Below are 20,911 nucleotides of genomic sequence, written 5' to 3'. Positions count from 1 at the left end.
AGTCCTGAGCCAGAGTGAGTATCTTGAATTTCTCCTCCTGGAGGAAGCGATTGACAGTACAAAGATCTAAAATGGGCCGCAGCCCTTTATTCTTCTTTGGGATCAGATAGTAGCGAGAATAACATTCACTGCCTACTTCTGAAACCGGGACCATTTCTATAGCTCCTTGGCCAAGAGAACTGTAACTTCCTCCTTGAGCAATTTTAAATGATCCTCCATCAGCTGCTCCGGATTTGGCAGAATGGGAGGAGGAAAGGAAAGGAAGAGAAGAGAATAGCCCTCCTGAATGATCTGCAATACCCACTTGTCCGATGTTATGGACTTCCAGTGGGGGAAGATGATGACGGATTCTCCAGCCAACTGGAGTAGTGTGGACTTGTAGTATCAAACTAGGAGGGCCTAAAGGCTGCGGCTGCCGAGGGCAGGGTGGCAACCTACTTCTGGCTTCCATTCCTAGGTCAGAATAAACCACGTTCCACGCACAACTTGGGATGCCAGCGAGGGTCGGTGGCTAGGATTGGGGTGACGCAGCTGGAAACCTATTCCGTTGCCACAAAAGGAGCAAAAGTCAGACTAGCCACGAGGAGTAGAAGAGGCCCAAGGATCTGGCCGTAACTTGAGTCCTTGAACCTCACTAGGACTGAAGCTGCCTTTTCCACAAAAAGGCGGGTCCCATCAAACCGGCATGTCCATCAGATTTGCCTGGACATCACCCAAGAAACCAGTTGTCCTAAGCCAGGCGTGGCGCCTCAAGGCAACTGTCGTGGAAATCGATCTGCAAGCGAATCAGTCGTGTCCAGGCCACACCTTATGTGAACTTTGCTGAATCTCTCCTGTCCTGGACTGCCTGACAGAGCACAGCCCTAGACTTGTGGCAGCACTTGCGCAACCACCTCCCAAAGGGAGTGAGAAAAATGGCCCAATAAGCATGCGGTATTCACCGACAGCAATGCCAGGCTGGAGGAAGAAAACATTTTCTTGCCAAATGAATCCAGGCTCCTGGTTTCCCTATCCAGAGGGGCTGAAGGGAATGCGCCTTAGGACATGGAGGCCTGCACCACCAAACTTTCTGGGGTGGAGTGTTGGCTGAGGAATTTTGGGTCGCCTGGAGCTGGGCGATGGCAGCATGCAATTATCCTATTCACAGGAGCCCCTGTGCTAGGCTTGGACCATGTGCCTAGAAGGACATCACTAAGTGCTTCATTAAAAGGCAAAAGGGGTTCTGAGGTAGAAGCACTTCGGTCAGGAGATTAGTCCTGACCGCCACTGAGGGCAGCTCCAGTCCAAGTACCTCAGCTGCCCTCTTAACCACCATGGCATAAGATGCCCTCTCCTCCGTAGTCAAAGTAGGTTGAGAGAGAATGCCAGTATCTTGAAAAGTGTCCAGTCGACTGGCTTCCCCAAGTTTCCCATATCAATCCAACTGCTCCGCAGTCATCCTGGTGATCCTGAGGGTCCTTAGACCCCTCCCATTCCTTTCCCAAATCTAACACATTCACAAAGTGCTCAGGCAACAACATAGAAACCCTGGGTTCAATCGACAACAAAATTGGTGTCGTGTGATGTTGTACTGGCTGCGTGTTGTTGGTGATGGGGATGGCACCACCGATGGGAACCGACTTCGGATGCGATCCTGGATCAGATCCTTGAGACCCCACTAGTGCCGTGGCTAGAGCAGACTGCGTCGAATCCGATGGGCCCCTCCCGACCCCGCGGGGGACTGAAGGCTCACAAGAGGGGTCAGCCTGCTCAAATACATGGCGAATGGCCTTGTAAAACTCTTTAATTTGAGCAGGGGTCACTCCGACTTTGGGAAATGGAGAGACGTTCGAATTCAACCCTGGCTCCGGCAACGCAGAATCATGCCTAGAGCATCAGTGCTCATTACCTACTTCATCGACGGATGACAGTCTAGGTGAAGATGAAGTCCGCTTCGACTTCTTGTTTTTGTGCTTCTTCCCTGCATGTTCCGATGACCTTGAGTGGGATAAAGAGGACTTAGGGCTCCTAGAGCGGTCACGTGACATCTTTCCTGATCGGGATCTCCGCAGAGTCTCACTTGATGGTGTAGACGTTTATGGTCACAAGGAGCTTCAAGGCCTGCTCCAATAAAGGCTAAGGAGCCATGGCCCGACAGTGCGAGCACGACTTTGGATCATGGTCGCGCTGTAAACACCATAGGCAGATGAGGTGGGGATCTGTGACCGACATTGTGCGGGGAAAGGGCCTACACGGCTAAAACCCTGTCTTCCACAAATACATCCCTCGCACACGATGAAAGAAGTATAGAAGTCTACAAAACATTGAGAAAAAACCTGTCAAAACGTGACAGAGCATAGCTCTTCCTGGCGCGGAAAGAAAAGCACGGACGTCCGCGTGCCTGGGTGGCGCCTGTATAGGTACACCGTCGTCATAACCAACGCTTACTATGCTAACGATGTCACACGAAGCTGAATGGAGCGAGCTAAATGGAGCCACCGACTGTGTACACAAGGGGAATTGCTCAGCAAAAGTTTCCAGAACCAGCCCGACATCTGGAAAATTCAAAGGTAAGGATTCTGCAGCTAGAAGACAATCAGATACCAAGATCAAATTAACGCTATCCATGTCATGCAAGACTACCGGTCTGGCTTCAGATCATGCAGTAGTCTGGGGACCACTACCTTAGACATTGTAAATAATGCCCTATTGACTACAGATGAAGAGGACATTTACCACCCGATATTGCTGGACCTCCAAGATGCCTTTGACAGTTGACCACTGCACTTTTATACCCACCCTGAAATCTCAAAATGGCATTCACTGGTTGTCCTACCTTTCCAACCGGCATCAGTTAGTTCACATGGACACCTCAAGCCTCGAGAAATGTACTCGCCCACTCTCTATGGCAAGTCAGACTATCTGGACGAGCTATTTTTAAGGCCTACTGGTGCATTCTGGCAGGATGTCAAACAGTTGTTCTATTCACTCAAAGTGAATAGGCACTAAACATGCCTTTAAATCTTGTTTTTTGTCTTGTCACATTTGCTCTATGTTCAGAGACGGAGATCAAATATCACCTTGTGTAGCTAAATATCTTTATCCTATCGGTTGGAGTTTACTTTTCTTTGTATGACTGAAAAAGTTGGGGATTTTCTAAAGTGAACTGTCCGACATTTGTGCTGTACAAAGAGTGTAAATGGAAAGTTGTAGGATGACAGGTTTGTTTCTTCTAACAATTAAATAGCTTGTAAATTAAATGTACAAACATTTCGAAATATATTTCAGTAGTTATTAAAGGACATTGTAACTGTGTGATGGAAAAAAGATTTTAATGGGATGACAAATCAGAACACTTTACTTAGTGATATGCAAATAATAAGCGATATGTTACTTACCCAGTAAGCATCTGTTTTTGGCATGTAGTGCTATAGAACCCCATGCTTTGCATAAATCTGCCATCTAGTGTTGGGCATGAATGATTATAAGTTGTTTTTCCTTGAAGAATTCTTTTTAAGTCACAAGGCTATGTGACTCCTCCCTTCGGTAACAATGCACATCGACTCCATCTTTAGATTGTTATGTAGAGTAGAATATGTGATGACCATGCAAGTGATGTAAATAAATGTAAACTACCAACCACACAGCTATCCGGGGAGGTACTTTAGGAAGGAATTTTGGATTTCTCCTTAAAACGTCCTAATTTCTGTGCAATTGGAAGAAAGGCTCTTTTAAATTTAATGCCTAGAGTTCACCAACTTGTCCAAGTGAAATGACTTATTAAAAAAACAACTTTCGAAGATAAAATGAAGCTGACAGAAATGCAATTGCTCAAAAGGAGGACCCATGAGCCGTGTTAGGACCAGATTATGGTTCCAAACTGGTGCTGGTGGTAGTTTGGGAGGAATAATTCGTTTAAGTCCCTAGATGAAAGCTTTAATGACCAGTACCTTAAACAAAGATGTATGTTGTCTGTTTTGTAGATAAGCATCAGTTAGATAAGCATCAGTTGCAGCTAAATGTAGTCGTATAGAAGTGTAGGCAAGACCAGATGTTTGTAGATGAAAAAGATAACAAATAATCATTTATGTTTGTACATCAAATGGATTGCAATTTTTTGTTTGACAGTATATAACAAACCTTTTCCATTTGGCCGCATAACATTTTCTAGTTGTTGGTTTACGTGCCTCCATGAGAACATCCATACAATTTTGTAGAAGATTAAGGTACCCAAACTCAATGACTTCAGGACACATATTGCAAGGTTCATCTCTTTGGGATGTCTTACTTCTCCATGGTTCTGAGAGAGAATGTTTGGGTGGAGAGGAAGCTTCTTGTGCGGCACCTGAGAAAGGTCCATTACGTTAGTGAATAATGGTGGACAAGCCCATGTGGTTGCCACCAGTATTAGTGTGCGTGAAGTTTGTCTTAAGTTCCTGAACACAAATGGAAGTAGTGGGAGAGGGGGAAAAGCGTACGCGAGCATCCCTGACCAACTGATCCATAGGGGATTGCCTTTGGATAGAAGGTGTGGGAATCTGGTTGTGAAGTTTTAGCATTTTGCGTTTTCTGGGTTTGCGAAGAGGTCCATTAAAGGAAACCCCCATTTACGAATGTTTTGTCATTTTGTCCATCCGGACTAACACAACCTTGTTCTTTAAGTGAGATAGAAATGCTTTCAATGCTAGGAGAAGAGCTTGAAGATAGGGGCAGCTGATATGGAGACTCTGGTGTTGTATATCCCATGAACCCATGTTGCAGATGAGCTTCCCCCAACCTGTAAGAGAGGCATCCGCTGTAAGAATGACTTGGGGAACAGAGTCTAGAAACAGCCTCTCCTTAGATACATTTTGTAGGTTCTACCAATGCAGAGAGTTGTGTGTGGCTGTCTATCAACACTAGATCTTGAAAATTACCCTGTGATTTATTCCATTGGTGTGAGGCATTCTTGCAGTGGTCTCATATGCAATCTGGCATTTGGAACTATGGCTATACATGATACTATCATTCCGAATAGTCTTAGTCCTATTTTGACTTGAATGTGTATTCCTGTCTGAAACGGTTTTGCTAAGGACAGACTATGTTGAATTATTAATGAATTTGCAGTTGCTAGAGCTAGCAGTGTGTTGAGAATGACCCTAGATATGGTATTTGTGCAGGTTGCAATTGGAATTCATGCGGATTGACTGTGAACCTTAACTGGTGTAGAATAGTTGGGATCTGACTAGTAGATTGACTGCATAGTTTTAGGCTGTTTGCTTTTAGAAGTCAGTCGCCTAGGTAAGGAAAGACCTGAATTTCTTCCCTTCTTAGATGCACTGCTAATGCTGATGGATATTTTGTGAACACACTTGGAGCTGTGGTGACACCAAAAGGAAGTACTTTGAACTTATAATGTTTTGATTGCAAAAGAAAACGCGAGTACTTGCGATGCGCTGGGTGAATGGGTATATGATAGTAGACATACGTGAGGTCTAATGTGCCCATGAAATCTCCATGATGAAGTAGAGGTATAACTTCCTGAAGGTTGACCATGTTAAAGTGTTCTGACAGAATGTATTTTTTTAATACTCTGAGGTCTAAAATGGGTCTGAGTGAGCCATCCTTTTTGAGAATAAGGAAATGTAGGAAATATACGCCTGTTCCTTGTTGTTGCATTGGAACTGGCTCTGTTGCTCCTTTTGATATAAGAGCTGCTACATCTTGTTTTAGCAGAAGTTGGTGCTATACATAGAGGTTCTGTTTGGGAGAGGAATGTTTGGGGGAGTGGTGATGAGCTCCAGACAATAACCATGTTGGATAATAGCCAACACCTATTGTTCTGTGGTGATGTTTTACCACTATGGCAGAAAGAGCTGCAGACGTCCCCATACAGGTGTTAAATATTCAGGGAAAACGTGATGGAAGTCATTGTTTCAAATTGTTATTGGCCGTGCATGTGGAATATTCCAGATCATGGCATCATGGCCCTTGAAATAATTTCCTCTATAGGCTCCCCTGAAAAAAGGAATAAGGAAATGTAGGGAATATACTCCTGTTCCTTGTTGTTGCATTGGAACTGGCTCTGTTGCTCCTTTTGATACAAGAGCTGCTACCTCTTGTTTTAACAGAAGTTGGTGCTACACACAGAGGTTCTGTTTGGGAGAGGAATGTTTGGATGAGTGGTGATGAGCTCCAGACAATAACCATGTTGGATAATAGCCAACACCAATTGATCTGTGGTGATGTTTTTCCACTATGGCAGAAAGAGTTGCAGACGTCCCCCTACAGGTGTTAAATATTCAGGGAAAACGTGATGGAAGTCATTGTTTCAAATTGATATTGGCCGTGCATGTGGAATATTCAAGACCATGGCCATTGAAATAATTTCCTCTATAGGATCCCCTGAAACAAACACTTAGAAGGTGAGGATTGGGTTTGGCTCCTGTACGAGGATGCTGTTGCTTCAGTAGTTGCAGACCTAGCGCCTTGTCTAAAAGATGCAACAAACAACAGTGTCTCAACTGGAAAATAATTACAAACAGGACAAATGCAGGCAATGAGATAAATCACAATCAGGAAGAGAGACCACAACGTGATAGTAGGGTGAAATTGTTTAAAAAAAATTATAATTTATGTAAGTAGTTTAAGGAGCACTATGGTACACATAAATATACAATGACCATGACACACAAAGCGAGCACTGTGCCTGCTAGTGAAAAGTGGGCGGAGCAGTGACAAGGGTGCGGAGAACAGCGTGAACGGCGATAACAGGTTAAGTGGTCAAAAAATGCAAATTATATACAGTGTTTATATACAAAGTTTAGGATAAATAGATTAACCACAACAGTGCACGAGTTCTAGGCTGGGTAGTCAACGGCATTTCAACCTGAATTATTGCAGGTCATCATCAGGACAATGGTCATAAGTTTGAGGGTAGTGCTCTATAGGAAAAGGAGAGGGAGAATGGATAAGTATCTGGAAAGCATGGGAAACTGCGATCAATAATACCGTCAAGGGTAGTGGATTGCCCGTCAAAGGGATCCGAGAATCGGTGCCGAACCGGAGCGCAGCAATACACATCTGAACCCGATGGCAGAAAAAAACAATCTAAAGATGGAGTTGATGCCCATGCGCACTATCGCCGAAAGGAGGACACCCCTACCTCGTGACTGGAAAGACTTCTCAGATGAAAAACAAAGTGCAAACATCCAGATCCAACACTAGATGGCGAGCTATGCACAGCATGTGAACTATAGCTCACATGTCTTGAACAATGAATTTTTATATTTTGGACAAAAAGCATGTTAATCAAGCTTGCCCTTGAATGCGTCATAATATATCGCACTGTGGTTTGCTATCACTGTCGAAATACTTTTCACAAGCCTTATTACTAAAAGCGATGCAGGCCTCATTCATCGCCCTGATGATACACAGCAGTGAATGTTGTCTTCATCTGGCACTAACAACTGCATGATGCATGAATCTATCTCTACCACATTTTGTGCTTATATCAGTTTAATTACAACTCATGAGCCTTGTTATCAAAAGCGATGCATGCCAACATATAGCAGTGCATGCTGAATCACCAGGCACTGCGCTAAAATAGAACGTTGCGGGGTCCAACCAACACCATTTATGAGTCTGTATTATGGTGAATGCAGAACTGCATAGCAACGCAATGCTATTTTCACACAGGGACATGGTGGTTCCATGTGCGATGGGACCATATAATTGATGGTATAAATGTGCAGAGTGCTTAGCACTTTACTCTTGGAAGTGTTGTCTACTACAGTACAAAATGATGTTTCTCTGCTTTGATATTTTGTACAGAAAAACAAATGGAGTAATACAGAATTCATAAGTTACTAAGTTACACACTGAAAATGTTATTGCATGGCGCACATGCAATTTTGGTCCTGAGGAAACCATACTGACCCCCAGGGGCAGTATAGACATTATGGCTGAAACATGTCAACTTATATCAAGGATGTGAGAGGTCATTAGTTCCTTGCCATGCATCCACCTGTTTTTAATCCTTGTCCAAGGGTACCATTATTAAAAAATACACCATAACGGTGGGTAACCCAGAAGACCATTTTAACTCACCTTATTGACTCATTTTAGGCGAAATACACCCACAAAGAAAACCCAGCTCTGCTGTAATCAGGTGTCGAATCACACCTTTGATGCGCTAGGTGCCCTAGGTTGCACCCCCAATGATTAAGCATGCCACCAACTAGGTCGCAACTACTGTTTCTTCCATAAAGGAACTTTAGAACTGTTGTCCAAGCCTTTGTACTATTGCATCTGCAATGTCCTATTACATGGCCTCCCAGACTCGACACTGACATCCCTTAGGGGCTTACTATTCGATGCAGCAAGTCTCACCTAAGGCCAGAAGAAATATGATCACATCACCCCTATCCTGATGGCACTCCATTGACTCGACATGTTAGCTCACACCATCTTCAAAACCAACGGCATCATTTACAAAGACATTAGGACCAGCACCCCCCCTTTTCTTGCAGGCAAGCACACCATCTCTGGTGGTTCTAGGCACAACTGCAGCCAGGACACCATCAGACTGCAGACTAAGATGTGTAAAAAGAAAAAGAGGACAGCAGATCTTTTCAATCTATAAACCCAGGACCTGGAAGGATATTGCTGTATCATGAGAGACCCAATACAATTAGAATTCAGGACAGAGTGAATAACACTACATAACAATCCATTAAAGTATACAACACAGTTTACACTCCCATCACTCATTGACTTTATTGTTCTGTTTCACCATGTACAGAAAACAGCTACCCTTTGGCTAGGATCAAGCTATAGAAATACCAGATACACACAAAATATTTACATTTGAAGAAGAAAGCAGAGCTGATTGTCTAACTGATCATGACACAATTGAATTATAAATATGTTTCTAAAGAGTTCATTTATGAATATGTTTCTAAAGAGAAGGCAGAAAATGATAAACCAGTCTCAATAGTGGGTGAGAACAAACGGCATCTCAGCAAACAGACCGCAATTCAGGTAGTAAGGTCAACTATGATAATGTAGAAATATGACTAATAAACTCACTTATCTTCCACGCTGTCTCTCATGTGCTTGTCAGAATTTCCATCGGGCGGAGCTACCATTGTATTGCTACTAGAAGTTGTACCTGTTTATTTGATAAACAAAACATAGGGTTAATATCTCAGTTGCATTGTAAAGCTGCAAAATCACAACTGTTCATCCATTACTACAGATGCCTTCAAATTGACAACAGACTAAAACCATCAAGTCTACTTAAAGAACAAGTTACTTACCTTCGGTAACGATGTATCTGTAAGAAACATTAGTTAGTTAGATTCCTCACCTTAGAATATCCCCAGGCGTCAGACTGGATCAGGAAGATTTTTCGTCAGCAATACCCCTTGCGCGTCGCTAGGCGTCGTCTGCGGCTCCGCGTCCGTCGTCGGCGTCGTGCGCCGGAATGACGTCGGAGTACTTAGACGCCGCCCTCGCGCGCTGACGTCAGTTCTTGTACATAGCCTTCCGCGCCAGGAACGCAGAGCCATGCAAGATACCGACACTGGTGCCAAAAAAGTCTAGGGCCCTGAAAGGGATAGCCTTAACCCTAGATGTCAGTTCGCAGAACGGGGAGGATGGGTGGGTCGGTGAGGAATCTAACTAACTAATGTTTCTTACAGATACATCGTTACCGAAGGTAAGTAACTTGTTCATCTGAAAGAAACACGTTAGTTAGATTCCTCACCTTAGAATAGATACCCAAGCAATACCATCCCCAGTGGTGGGTCTGCGAACCAAGATCACACCAGAAAGTCCTGGAGGACAGAACGGCCAAAGAAGCCATCCCTCCGGACTTGGCTGTCAAGGCAATAATGCCTGGCAAACGTGTGTAGCGAAGCCCACGTTGCGGCCTGACAGATGTCCTGCAAAGGGACACCCCATCCCAAAGCAGTAGTAGCCGCTGTGGCCCGAGTAGAATGGGCGCGCAGCCCAACAGGATGGTCCTTTTTTGCCAAGGAATAACAAATTTTGATGCACAAAACGACCCACCGAGAGATGGTCCGTTTGTGCACAGCTTTCCCCTTCTTAGCACCCACGTATCTAACGAAAAGTTGGTCGTCCACCCGGAACTGCTTTGTGCGGTCCAGATAAAAGGAGAGTGCACGTTTTGGGTCCAGACGGTGGAGCCTCTCTTCCTCTTTGGAAGGATGCGGAGGCGGAAAGAAGGTGGGCAAGGTGACAGACTGCCCAAGATGAAAGGGGGTCACCACTTTCGGAAGAAAGGAGGGACGAGGCCGCAACCTTGTCCGGATGAACAGAGAGAAAAGGAGGCTTTTATGATAAAGCCTGGAGCTCACTCACCCGTCTAGCCGAGGTGATGGCTACCAGAAAAGCAGTCTTAAGCGTCAGCAGACGAAGAGGACAATTATGAAGAGGCTCAAAGGGAGCGCACATTAGAAATGTGAGAACAAGATTCAAGTCCCACTGAGGCATTACAAAAGGGACAGGAGGGAACGTGTGAGTAATGCCTTTTAGAAAGCGTGTAACTACAGGGGACTTGAAAAGAGAAGGCTGATCAGGAAGCCGCAAGAAGGCAGAGATGGCAGCAAGATAACCTTTCAAGGTGCCCAGGGCAGAGCCCTGCTGGGACAAAGAAAGAAGAAAGAGGAGAACCTCAGAAAGAGGGGCGGAAAGGGGATCCACAGCCTTTGCTGTGCACCATGCCACAAATTTGTTCCACCGGCAGGCGTATACCGTCTTTGTGGAGGGACGCCTGGCTGCCAGAATGATATCACAGACTTCAGGAGGCAAGTCAAATGGCATCAACTGCCGCCGCTCAATCTCCACTCATGGAGGTGGAGGCTGGACAGGTTCGGGTGGAGGACCGTCCCCTGCTGCTGCGACAGAAGATCCTCCCGATGGGGCAGACGTATCGGAGGATCGGTCAACATACTGAGTAGCTCGGGATACCAGTACCTTCGTGCCCAATCCGGAGCCACCAAGATGACTTGGGCCCGGTCGTGCCTGATCTTCTTCAGCACTCTGGGCAGAGGTGGTATAGGCGGAAAGGCGTACAACAGACCGCAACTCCACTCGTGACGAAAAGCGTCGCCGAGCGAGTGCCGCCTTGGAAATTCCAACGCGCAGAACTGCTGACATTGCGCGTTCTCGTCGGTGGCGAATAGATCTAACCAAGGCTCTCCCCACTGCTGAAAGAGACCTTGCGCCACCTCGGAGTTCAGATGCCATTCGTGATCCATCATGCACCGGCGGCTGAGTTCGTCTGCTCTGGCGTTCAGAGAGCCCGCCAGATGTTGAACCACTAGGGTGACGCCCTGGTGTTCCAGCCACGTCCAGAGGCGCAGAGCCTCCTGACAAAGGGTCCACGACCCCACCCCGCCCTGTTTGTTGCAATACCACATGGCGGTGGGGTATTGTCCGTGAACACCTGCACGACACTTACCCTGACAGAGGGAAGGAAGGCTTTCAGTGCAAGTCGGATCGCTCTCAACTCCAACAGGTTGATGTGGAGGCGAGACTCCGCCGGAGACCAGAGGCCTCTGATCTCCGCCTCTCCCATATGGCCACCCCATCCCAGGAGGGACGCATCAGTCACCACGACATGCTCCGGTTGGGGAAGGGAGAGGCTCCTGCCCATGACCCAATCGCGGTCCGTGAGCCACCACTGCAACTGCTGTGCTGTGCCCTCCGAGATCAAGACATGATCGGACAGGTTGCCGTGATGCTGGGCCCACTGAAACCTCAGGTCCCACTGCAGAGCCCGCATGCGCCGCCTGGCGTGATGCACTAGTAGGATGCAGGAGGCCATCAGCCCCAGAAGCCGCAACACTAGCCTGACCGAAACCCAGGATAGAGGCCGAAAGATGGGAATCAGGGCCTGAATATCCCGGACCCGCTGTTCCGGCGGATAGACCCGGAACTGCGCCGAATCGAGAACCGCTCCAATGAAGAGGAGCTTCTGAGAGGGACATAGGTGCGACGTCGGCACATTGATGGAAAACCCCAGCAAATGCAGGAGATCCGCCGTAGTCTGGAGGTGGGAGACGACTGCCTGGGGCGAGCCCGCCTTCAACAACCAGTCGTCGAGATAGGGGAAGACTGGAACCCCTGATCTGCGCAGATGAGCTGCGACCACCGCCATCACTTTCGTGAACACCCGAGGGGCACTGGTAAGGCCGAAGGGGAGCACGGTAAACTGAAAGTGCTCCTGACCCACCGTGAACCGCAGGTAACGCCGGTGGGCCGGCAGGACGGGGATGTGGAAATATGCGTCCTGCAAGTCCAACGCTACCATCCAGTCTCCGGGGTCTAGGGCAGCTAGAACCTGAGCCAAAGTCAACATCTTGAACCTTTCCTTCCGGAGGAAGGCATTGACGTTCCGGAGGTCCAAGATAGGGCGCAGGCCCCCTTTGCCCTTCTTGGGCACCAGAAAGTAGTGGGAATAACAACCACGACCTACTTCTGGGCTCGGAACGCGCTCGACGGCCCCCTTGGCCAAGAGGGCCGAAACTTCCTCGTGGAGAAGATTCAAATGATCCCCCGAGATACGGTGGTGCTGCGGTGGCATGGCTGGAGGGGTCGTCTCGAAGGGGAGGGAGTAGCCTCTTCGGACGATTTGCAGCACCCACCTGTCCGATGTGATGGACCGCCAGTGGAGCAGGTGATGGCGAACTCTGCCGCCCACTGGCGTGGAATGGGCCTGAAAGCTCGGACTAGGAAGGCTTTGAGGCGGATGTTGCCGGGGTGGATGTGGGCTGACCGCGTCGTCCTCCAGAACCGCCTCGGCGGAAACCACGTCCGCGACCGCGCGCAGGTTGGTTCTGCGGCTGGTGGCTAGGCTGACGTGAGGAGGCACCCCTTCCTTGGCCACGAAAGGGGCGAAAGGCGGAAGTTTGCGACCGCGGGGCCGAGAGGCCCAAGGACTTGGCCGTAGCCCGAGAGTCCTTAAAGCGATTCAGCGCACTGTCCGCTTTCTCACCAAAAAGGCGAGTGCCATCAAAGGGCATGTCCATGAGAGTGCTCTGGACATCCCCCGAAAAGGACGTGGACCGCAGCCAGGCGTGACGTCGAAGCGCCACCGTGGTAGAAATCGCCCTACCCAGCGAGTCCGTAGTGTCAAGCCCACATCGGATTGCATGTCGTGCTGCATCCCTCCCATCGGCCAGAGCCTGGGTAAGTCGTGTCTGGGCCTCCTCCGGACACAGGGGCAGCACGTCCTCCACCGTATCCCACAGAGAGTGGGAATGTCCAAAAGACAGGCGGTGTTCAAGGACCGCAGACCCAAACTAAGGGAGGAGAACAGCTTTTTGCCAAACTGTTCCAGTCACTTGGAATCCCGGTCCGGCGGAGCGGTCGGGAAGGAGGATTGGGAGGTAGAAGCCTGGATAACCAGGCTCTCGGGGGTGGGGTGTTGGGACAGAAAACTGGGGTCGCCCGGAGCAGGGCGGTGGCGCCTGGCGACGTCCCTGTCCACAGGAGGGACTGTGGAGGGCTTGGACCAGGTGCCCTGCAGAACGTCAATGAGGGCCTCATTGAATTGCAGCAGAGGCTCAGTGGAGCTTGCTGCAGACTGAAGCACCTCAGTGAGGACGTTAGTCCTCACAGCCACGGCAGGCAGCTCGAGCCCAAGGGCTGCGGCCGCCTTGCGCAGCACCACAGAGAAAGCAGCACCCTCCTCCGAAGCCACAGTCGGAGGAGAGATGAATCCAGTGTCTGGTGAGGTATCCAGACCACTGGCCTCCCCCAGTTCATCTGCCCAGTCCTGTGACAGCTGAGCCTGAACGGCCATAGGGTCATCGGACCCCTCCCAGTCGCCCCAGTCATCCGATTCCTGGTTAACAGGAGGAAGGATCGGAGCCTGATGATAGACATAATGTGTCTCTAACGGCGCCGTACGCGGCGTCCATCGACGCCGTAACGGCGCCGGATCCGGAGCGGGGCTGAACTGGGGCTCGACGCCGAGCGGAGCCGGCGGTGGAACCGGTGTCGACGCCGGCAGAGGAGGCGTGACGAGGTCGACCGGCGTCGGCGGGGACGAGTCCCTCGGGAACCTGTGCCGTCGGGGCTGAAGCCGGCGACGGGGCCGCCGGCATGCAAGGTTGCCCGGTCGGGTCCGCGGGGCCCGAAGGCGCGCCAGCGGGCGTCGACGGCGGCGCCAGGCTCCTCATGGCAGAGAGGAAGGCACTGACTTCCGCCGGCGTCGCATCAGTCCCAGGGACAGGCGGGTATGGGGACTTGCGCGGCGCCTGCGGCTCCGCTGGAGCCGCGGGGGTGGAACCACCCTGACCCTCGGCCGAGTCGCGCGAGGGGAGTCCGAAGAGCGGTGTCGCCTCTTGGACTTCTTGGAGTGCTTCGACTTACCCGAAGACTTGGAGCCAGACGAGCGATGATAACGTCGGCTGCGGCTCGGCGACCGATCCTTGGACCTCCTCCTGGACAGGGATCGAGAGTGGCGAATCTCGAGGAGCTTACGGGACCGCTCCCATCTAGCCTTCGAGGTCAGGGCCTTGCAGTCCGAACACGACTCCGCGTCGTGGTCGAGGCCCAAACAGTAAAGGCACCGGCGGTGATGATCCGTAACCGACATCAAGCGGTTGCAGTCCGCACAGGCTTTGAAACCAGGCATCCTACCGGCACCGGAGTCGAGACAAGATCAAAAAGGATCAAAAAACTTAGTCAAAAAAGACTAAAAGGAGTAGCTCTCCCGGATCTGCGCTTACTGGCGTCAGCGCGCGAGGGCGGCGTCCAAGTACTCCGACGACGTCATTCCGGCGCACGACGCCGACGACGGACGCGGAGTCGCAGATGACGCCTAGCGACGTGCAAGGGGAATTGCTGACGAAAAATCTTCCGGATCCAGTCTGACGCCTGGGGATATTCTAAGGTGAGGAATCTAACTAACGTGTTTCTTTCAGATCAGTTATTTGCCTTTGATAAGACTTTATGGTGACTATTGTATCTACCTGAAAATCTCTTCCCTTTTGTATATCCCAGGTGTCGGTCTGCATCCAGAAACTTTTGAATACGTTTCCAACGCTGGTAGGGGGCAATGGCTAAATCTCAACATCACCTGCTGGATCTCGTGACATTACTAGAGCCATTAAGCACTACAGAAGGCACAATATCAGTTACAATCCACTTCTTTTTACTGTGCCTTTGAGGCGATCGGGTGACTCTAATGTCCATAAGTTAGGTGTAGTTTTCTGTAGTATGTTCAAGCACATGAAGTACATCTGTGGTATAATTGGACATGAAGCAGTGTGGTGGGTGGTTCCCTGAGGTACCTGTTGGTACATATAGTAATCACCAGCAAGAGCATTACAAAAGGTAAGCACATTTTTCTAATAATGAATACTCCTACCTGCAGATTCCTAACAACTTCTTCTGGTGGTGGCTGCATGGACAGTTAGCCTATGGAGTCTTGGAGCACTGAGCAACTAAAGTGACCTTTACTTCTCTTTCAGGGTTCACACAATAATGCTTTGCAACGGTGTGGAGTGATGTCCAGGCTGCCAATATGCAGATTTATCCAACTGGCATACCTCTCTCTGGCGTAGAGGTCTGGGGTCTGGTGGAATGAGCACAAATACCTTCTGGAGGGTCTTTGTGCGCTGGTGCATAGCAGATTTTGACACACAGAATTATCTAACGTGGCAAAGTACTTTTATGCACTGCCTTGCTGTGAGAAGTTGGCCTGATATATGATGTCACTAATTCTAGTGTACACCTTGTATCAGTCCAAACAACTCTTATGGTGATTGGTTGTAATGTCAACCTTATAGACCAGCTATCCTAGTGGTAGCATGGACAAGAGTAGTCTTAGGCTAAACTCTGTATGGCATGTGAAGCCAGCTGTTATACCATTTGTAATCCCTTGAATACCCAATGAAAGGACACCACAACAGATATATATAAAAATAGAATGTATTTATTCTAGTCAAACCCTCAGCACTCTTTATGAGATTCGAGGTAATTACAACACAGTCTTATTTAAGCATACATAAGTCACACAGGTAAGTAATACAGTTAGGCCCTAGGGGCCACGCAAACCATATACTAAGTAAGTGGTATAAGAACCACTGTCACGAACACAGGATAGGCCTAGGCCATCGGAATCGCTGGGGCTACACTATACTACCAAAGGTTAGGAAGTGGGAGGCCCACGGGATTCAGGTGCAGAGTGGAAACACTCACGCGTAATGCGTAAAAGTCAATAGAAATAGTAGTTATTAGAAATTAACAGTTTTAGGACACTTCTGGAATAGCTACGAAGTCGAGACTTGGAAACTAGACCCTAGGATAGTCAATACCCTTGTGAGCACCGGAGTACTCAAGTTACCTAGCCCACAGGCTGCGGGTGCATAGGTGTGAACTTGCGTCGGGTTTCGTCGTTGACTCCTATGGATGCCTGAAGGAAAGTTGCTGACAGGCAGTCAGTGAAGAGTGTCCGGTGGATCCCAAGGATGGAATCAAGAACGAAGGATACCTGCAAGCAGAAGGGACAGTCTAGGTCACCAGCCAGGAGCCGGGAAGGAACCAGGCGATGTCGTGCAGATGGAGGTGAAGACGTGAAGCTTGTCGCAGCAGCCACGGGTACCAGGAGACGTCGAGGACGAACAGGACCAGGAGGCGAGCTGTCCCACGAAGGCTCTTGCTGTCGGCGGCGTCGATGTCGAGTTAGGACCCAACAAGCCTTGGCAATAGGAAACCACGCAGAATGGAGGACTTGCTTCTGGTGAAGACCAGGAAGGTCTGGGGTGCTTCTCTTTCACAGAGGAGCGGGTGCCAGTCTGGAGGAGCCGGGTCTAGCAAGATGAAATCAAAGGTTCGTCGTCGCAGAGGTTACTAGCCAACGGGCCAGCAACCGGACAACACGTCGAGCAACTCAGGTGCAGAAGGGCCCCACGCAGAACATGTGAAGTGTGGGGAGCTGATCTTCTTTGCAGATGGTGCTCGGGATGGGGGCTTCTCAATTCCCCAAGCACAGCCTCGAGGAAGCCTCAGAAGTCACGCTAGTCAGTTACTAGCCACTTTTCCCAAGTCGCCGGTCCCACGTCCCTCGTCGCCTCCACGGGTCTCAGCTTCGCTGCAGATGTGGCTCTGGGTCAGAGGTGTCTGGAAGTCTCGGCGCTGGTCAGTCTCTGCAGTCGTCCCTCGTAGGATCAGTCGCAAAGCAAGCAGCGGTCACTGGATGGTGCCTGGTTGCCCAGGGTGGTCACTCCTTGGCCACAAGGGAGATTTCTTCAGTCTTCTTCCTGAGGTCGAATGTCGAAGGTCCAGAGTTTCTGTTCAAGTTGCAGATTCAGGATAATCTAATCCTGCAGGGCTCAGCTACCTACTGATATACTAGGCTAGTGGGCTGGGCTACCTGCAAGGTCCCTCCTATGGGTGGGACCAGGAAGGGGGGTGGCTACACCCCCTTTCCCCAGGAAGGGGGGTGGCTACACCCCCTTTCCTTTGTCCAGTTTCACGCCAGAGCTGGGGCTGGAGTGCCCCAGCACCGGTTTGAACTGGACTATGCATGGAGCACCTTGTGTGCCCCAGGCATGTCTCATTCCTTTCAGCCCTCCCTGCCCCAATACACTAAAGTCTGTCTGGGGAGGTGCTAGCACCTCCCCAAGCAGGAAACCTATAGTCCAGGCCTCCCTGGCTGGGAGGGCTCCCAGCTGCAGGAGGTCAGACTCGTGTCTGTGGCAGCAGCATCCATTTTGGGATGCTGAGGCTTTGGTGAGAGTTAAACAGCAAAGTAGGATTTTAACATGTCTCTCCCTCTAGAAGGGAGGAATAATATCCTCATCACCAGAAATGGTATGGGGGTATTATTCCTAAGTGTTAGACACCTTACACGACTTGTTTTGATAAAGCCAAACCATAGTTACCATAACCGTTTAAGATTATAAGGTACTTTAAGAGTATATGGTAGGCGATATCATAGAACAGCTATAAGGACATGGTTCCGAAAGCTGCAGACAGGCTCAGCTCATGCTAGAGCACCATCTCACATGTTACCAAGCACTCTGCCTCCAGGATTGTTAAGGCCTGCCATAGGAGTAGCTGATCGGTACACATGTGTCTATATATAAGGTATGTATAGGAATACTACACCTAAGCAAGGGTTGATTACCTTGCCCCAGCTGATTGATCAGCCAGTTGTGTCATAGTGGAAGGCCAGGCCAGGGGTGGCATAATACATGCTGCAGCCCCTGGTAGGCCTAGGGTACACCTTTGCCCTGGGTACACTGTACAGGGTCCAATAAGGTGATCCTTACCAATTGGGTATGTACCTAGGGTACATGGAGTCCATTTTACAGAGAGAGCAGACAGCCTGAGACCCTGAATGGCAGGATCTCAGGCCAACTAAGTCGAAAAACCAGCTAGACACTAGGCAAAAAGTTTGGGGGTGACCATAGTCAGATATTCACCTTCCTACACTTGCCCTTCATCTTTCAAACATATAATATGAAGAGATGGTCGTCCAGCCTGAATTCACGGGTCCATCCTCATTGAAGAGACTACTCACTTGGGATCAATACAATGAGGACTTTCTTCCTCCTTCATTGGATATTGGGAAGGATAGAATGCTCGAAGGGTAAAGGACTGGCTAGGAGGAAAGAAGTAACCAAAGCAGGCAAGAAGTCAGCCCTGGTTCTCAACAGCAGTTTGTCTGGAAAGAAATAGGTAGACAAGGCTTCTGTAGGAGGCTAGCTTAGTATATGGTGCACACTTAGTCATGTGGTGCACCCTGCACTAATCCAGTCAATCCTTAGTGCGATTTTAGTGGTCTTTGATAACCATACAAAGCACACAAAGTGGTAGCTGTGGAGAGCAGCCTTCAGGCTCATCTTGAAGGAGTGTTAAGCGGCTTGCTTTACCAGCTTAATCTGTAGTGTAAGCTAAATGAAAAAGAACCACACAGGGTTTATATAAAAATATTTCTATTTATTACTGTAGGAAGCTGGGTTCACGCCCCTTCCCCACACATACACTTTTTGCCAGACTACTGATGTGCTTTGACTATGTGCCCTGGGTCCCTGCCCATCAGGTTCCTAGGCCTGTGTTCTTTCCCAAAACTGTACCTTGTACCCCCAACTGCCAGCTCTCTGGCCACATGGCAGTCCCTTGTAAAAGGTACCATGGGTACCAAGGGCACTGTGGCCAGGGAAGGCATGTAAGGGCTGTAGCACTTATTGTGCCACCTTAGAGGCCCTGTACCTTTAAACACACACACTGTTCTTCACAAAAACACACAGCCTGAAATGGCAAAGTAAAGAGTCGGCATAGCACACATCCGTGTGCCATGCCTACAACCCACTGCCCTGGCATAGGTCAGCCACCCCTCTAGCTGGCTTCACTATACCAGTGGTGAGGGTACAGTTTCATGAGCCTGTTGCAGGGATTCTGCTCATGCACAGAACTATGCGCAGGAAACCAGGACCTCAGTGAATTGTGGTGTACCAAAAACTCACCTCAGTACCCAGAACCCCTATCCGACCAGCATCAGTGTCCCATTCGTTATCCGTATTCTCTCGGAGGTCTCAATGTATAGACAACCCAGAACAAGAGACTTGGAGTACTCTCAGGAATGGTGGGAATCAGAAATACCTGTTCGTTATTATTCTCATATCAGTCCACAACAAGAGTAATCAGACACGGTAAAGTTTAAAAGGTCTATTTTATAAACTACGTGTCCTAAGATGCAGTGCTTTGGCTAACATAAGCAGACAAATGATTATAATTAAAACCATCAGCATTGTTACAATACCATTGAAAATGAAGGGAGAAATCATGTTACAAATGACCGTGGAATACAACCACCTTCCCTTCGCTAGTAGGCTAGTATTATTATACTAATAGAAGGTCTCTAGGCTTGAATGGGGAACCGCATACCGTAAAGATCAGCTTAGGTGAATCACATCACAGGATCAGCTTTGCTCTGCGCCTGAATGTGTTTCTAACGCATGCAAACAGTAATATTAAAGGCTCTCGACACCCAGGTATTTGCAGCTGTGTGCTTATTATGGCTAGAGAGTGGGCCGGTCAACCTGAACTCAAAAACATACATTGTCTGGCAGCTCAGAGTGTTTTGCACACAATGTTCACACCAAGGTCGCAGTGCACGTCTAGGGATGTGAACAACAGACAATTCTCATGTGAAGAAAAGGCAAGCAAGCAGTTTTCAAATAATAACATGTCTCTGCAGTGTTGTGTGCAAAAGCAGCAAAAGTGGCAAGATGGCTTTTCTAACATCTAACGCGCTTATGCTAACATAGCAATGTATGCATCTACATCGCTGCCTTCACTACACCCCCCCTTGATCAGACCACGAACAAATAGGGATACAAAAAGGAACGCAGAGTTCAAGTTCGACAGAGCGGAACCAAGTGCATGTATTGGAAATCCGAATAAAGAGGAGTGAAAGTTAAAAAAAAAAAAACGTAAGAAAACCAAAATGAAAGGGAAAAAAGAAAATGGTAAGTCAATACATCATGCAAAGGCTCAACGAGCCCAGATGTTGGAACACACAAAAAAATGTGTGGTTTGTGCAAGAGAAGCTGGACGACATTCAAGTTAATCCATCAATGTGTAAGCACAGAACGTAGCGACAGCTTCCAAGAGGAAGTCATTGGAACTATTTGCAAAAGTGTCCGCCATCCAGTCTAATAAGGTAAACGAACATACATGTTCCTCGACAAATGGGGCCTCGAGCACAATCAGAGGACAACTGGAGTGTTCTTCCAGATAACTTCCTGCCAAGAAGTCATACGCTGCCGTTCCGATGTCCCAATTCCCTAGGACTCCATGTGCCGCACCACAGGCCATAATCCTAACACCAGAACAGTCCGACTCAAGAGCCACTAATGGACTCATCAGTCGATCATAATCCGGGGCAGGAGACACCGAGTTTGAC

At 48.7% G+C, this 20,911-nt stretch overlaps 1 protein-coding gene across 19 annotated transcripts in view; it reads right to left on the bottom strand.

Moving 5' to 3' along the window:
• Positions 1–20,911, bottom strand: part of FRYL (FRY like transcription coactivator) — a 2,516,714-nt gene that overhangs the window by 932,810 nt on the left and 1,562,993 nt on the right. For all 19 annotated transcript variants that reach the window (XM_085642132.1, XM_085642134.1, XM_085642126.1 and 16 more), the window contains one exon: positions 9,049–9,130. In XM_085642132.1, the coding sequence (XP_085498258.1) occupies positions 9,049–9,130 (82 nt within the window). The remainder of the gene's footprint in view (positions 1–9,048; positions 9,131–20,911) is intronic.

The sequence above is a fragment of the Triturus cristatus genome, chromosome 2_2, assembly GCF_964204655.1.
Source record: "Triturus cristatus chromosome 2_2, aTriCri1.1, whole genome shotgun sequence".
NCBI lineage: Eukaryota > Metazoa > Chordata > Amphibia > Caudata > Salamandridae > Triturus > Triturus cristatus.
This window is presented reverse-complemented; position numbering and strand designations above follow the sequence as displayed.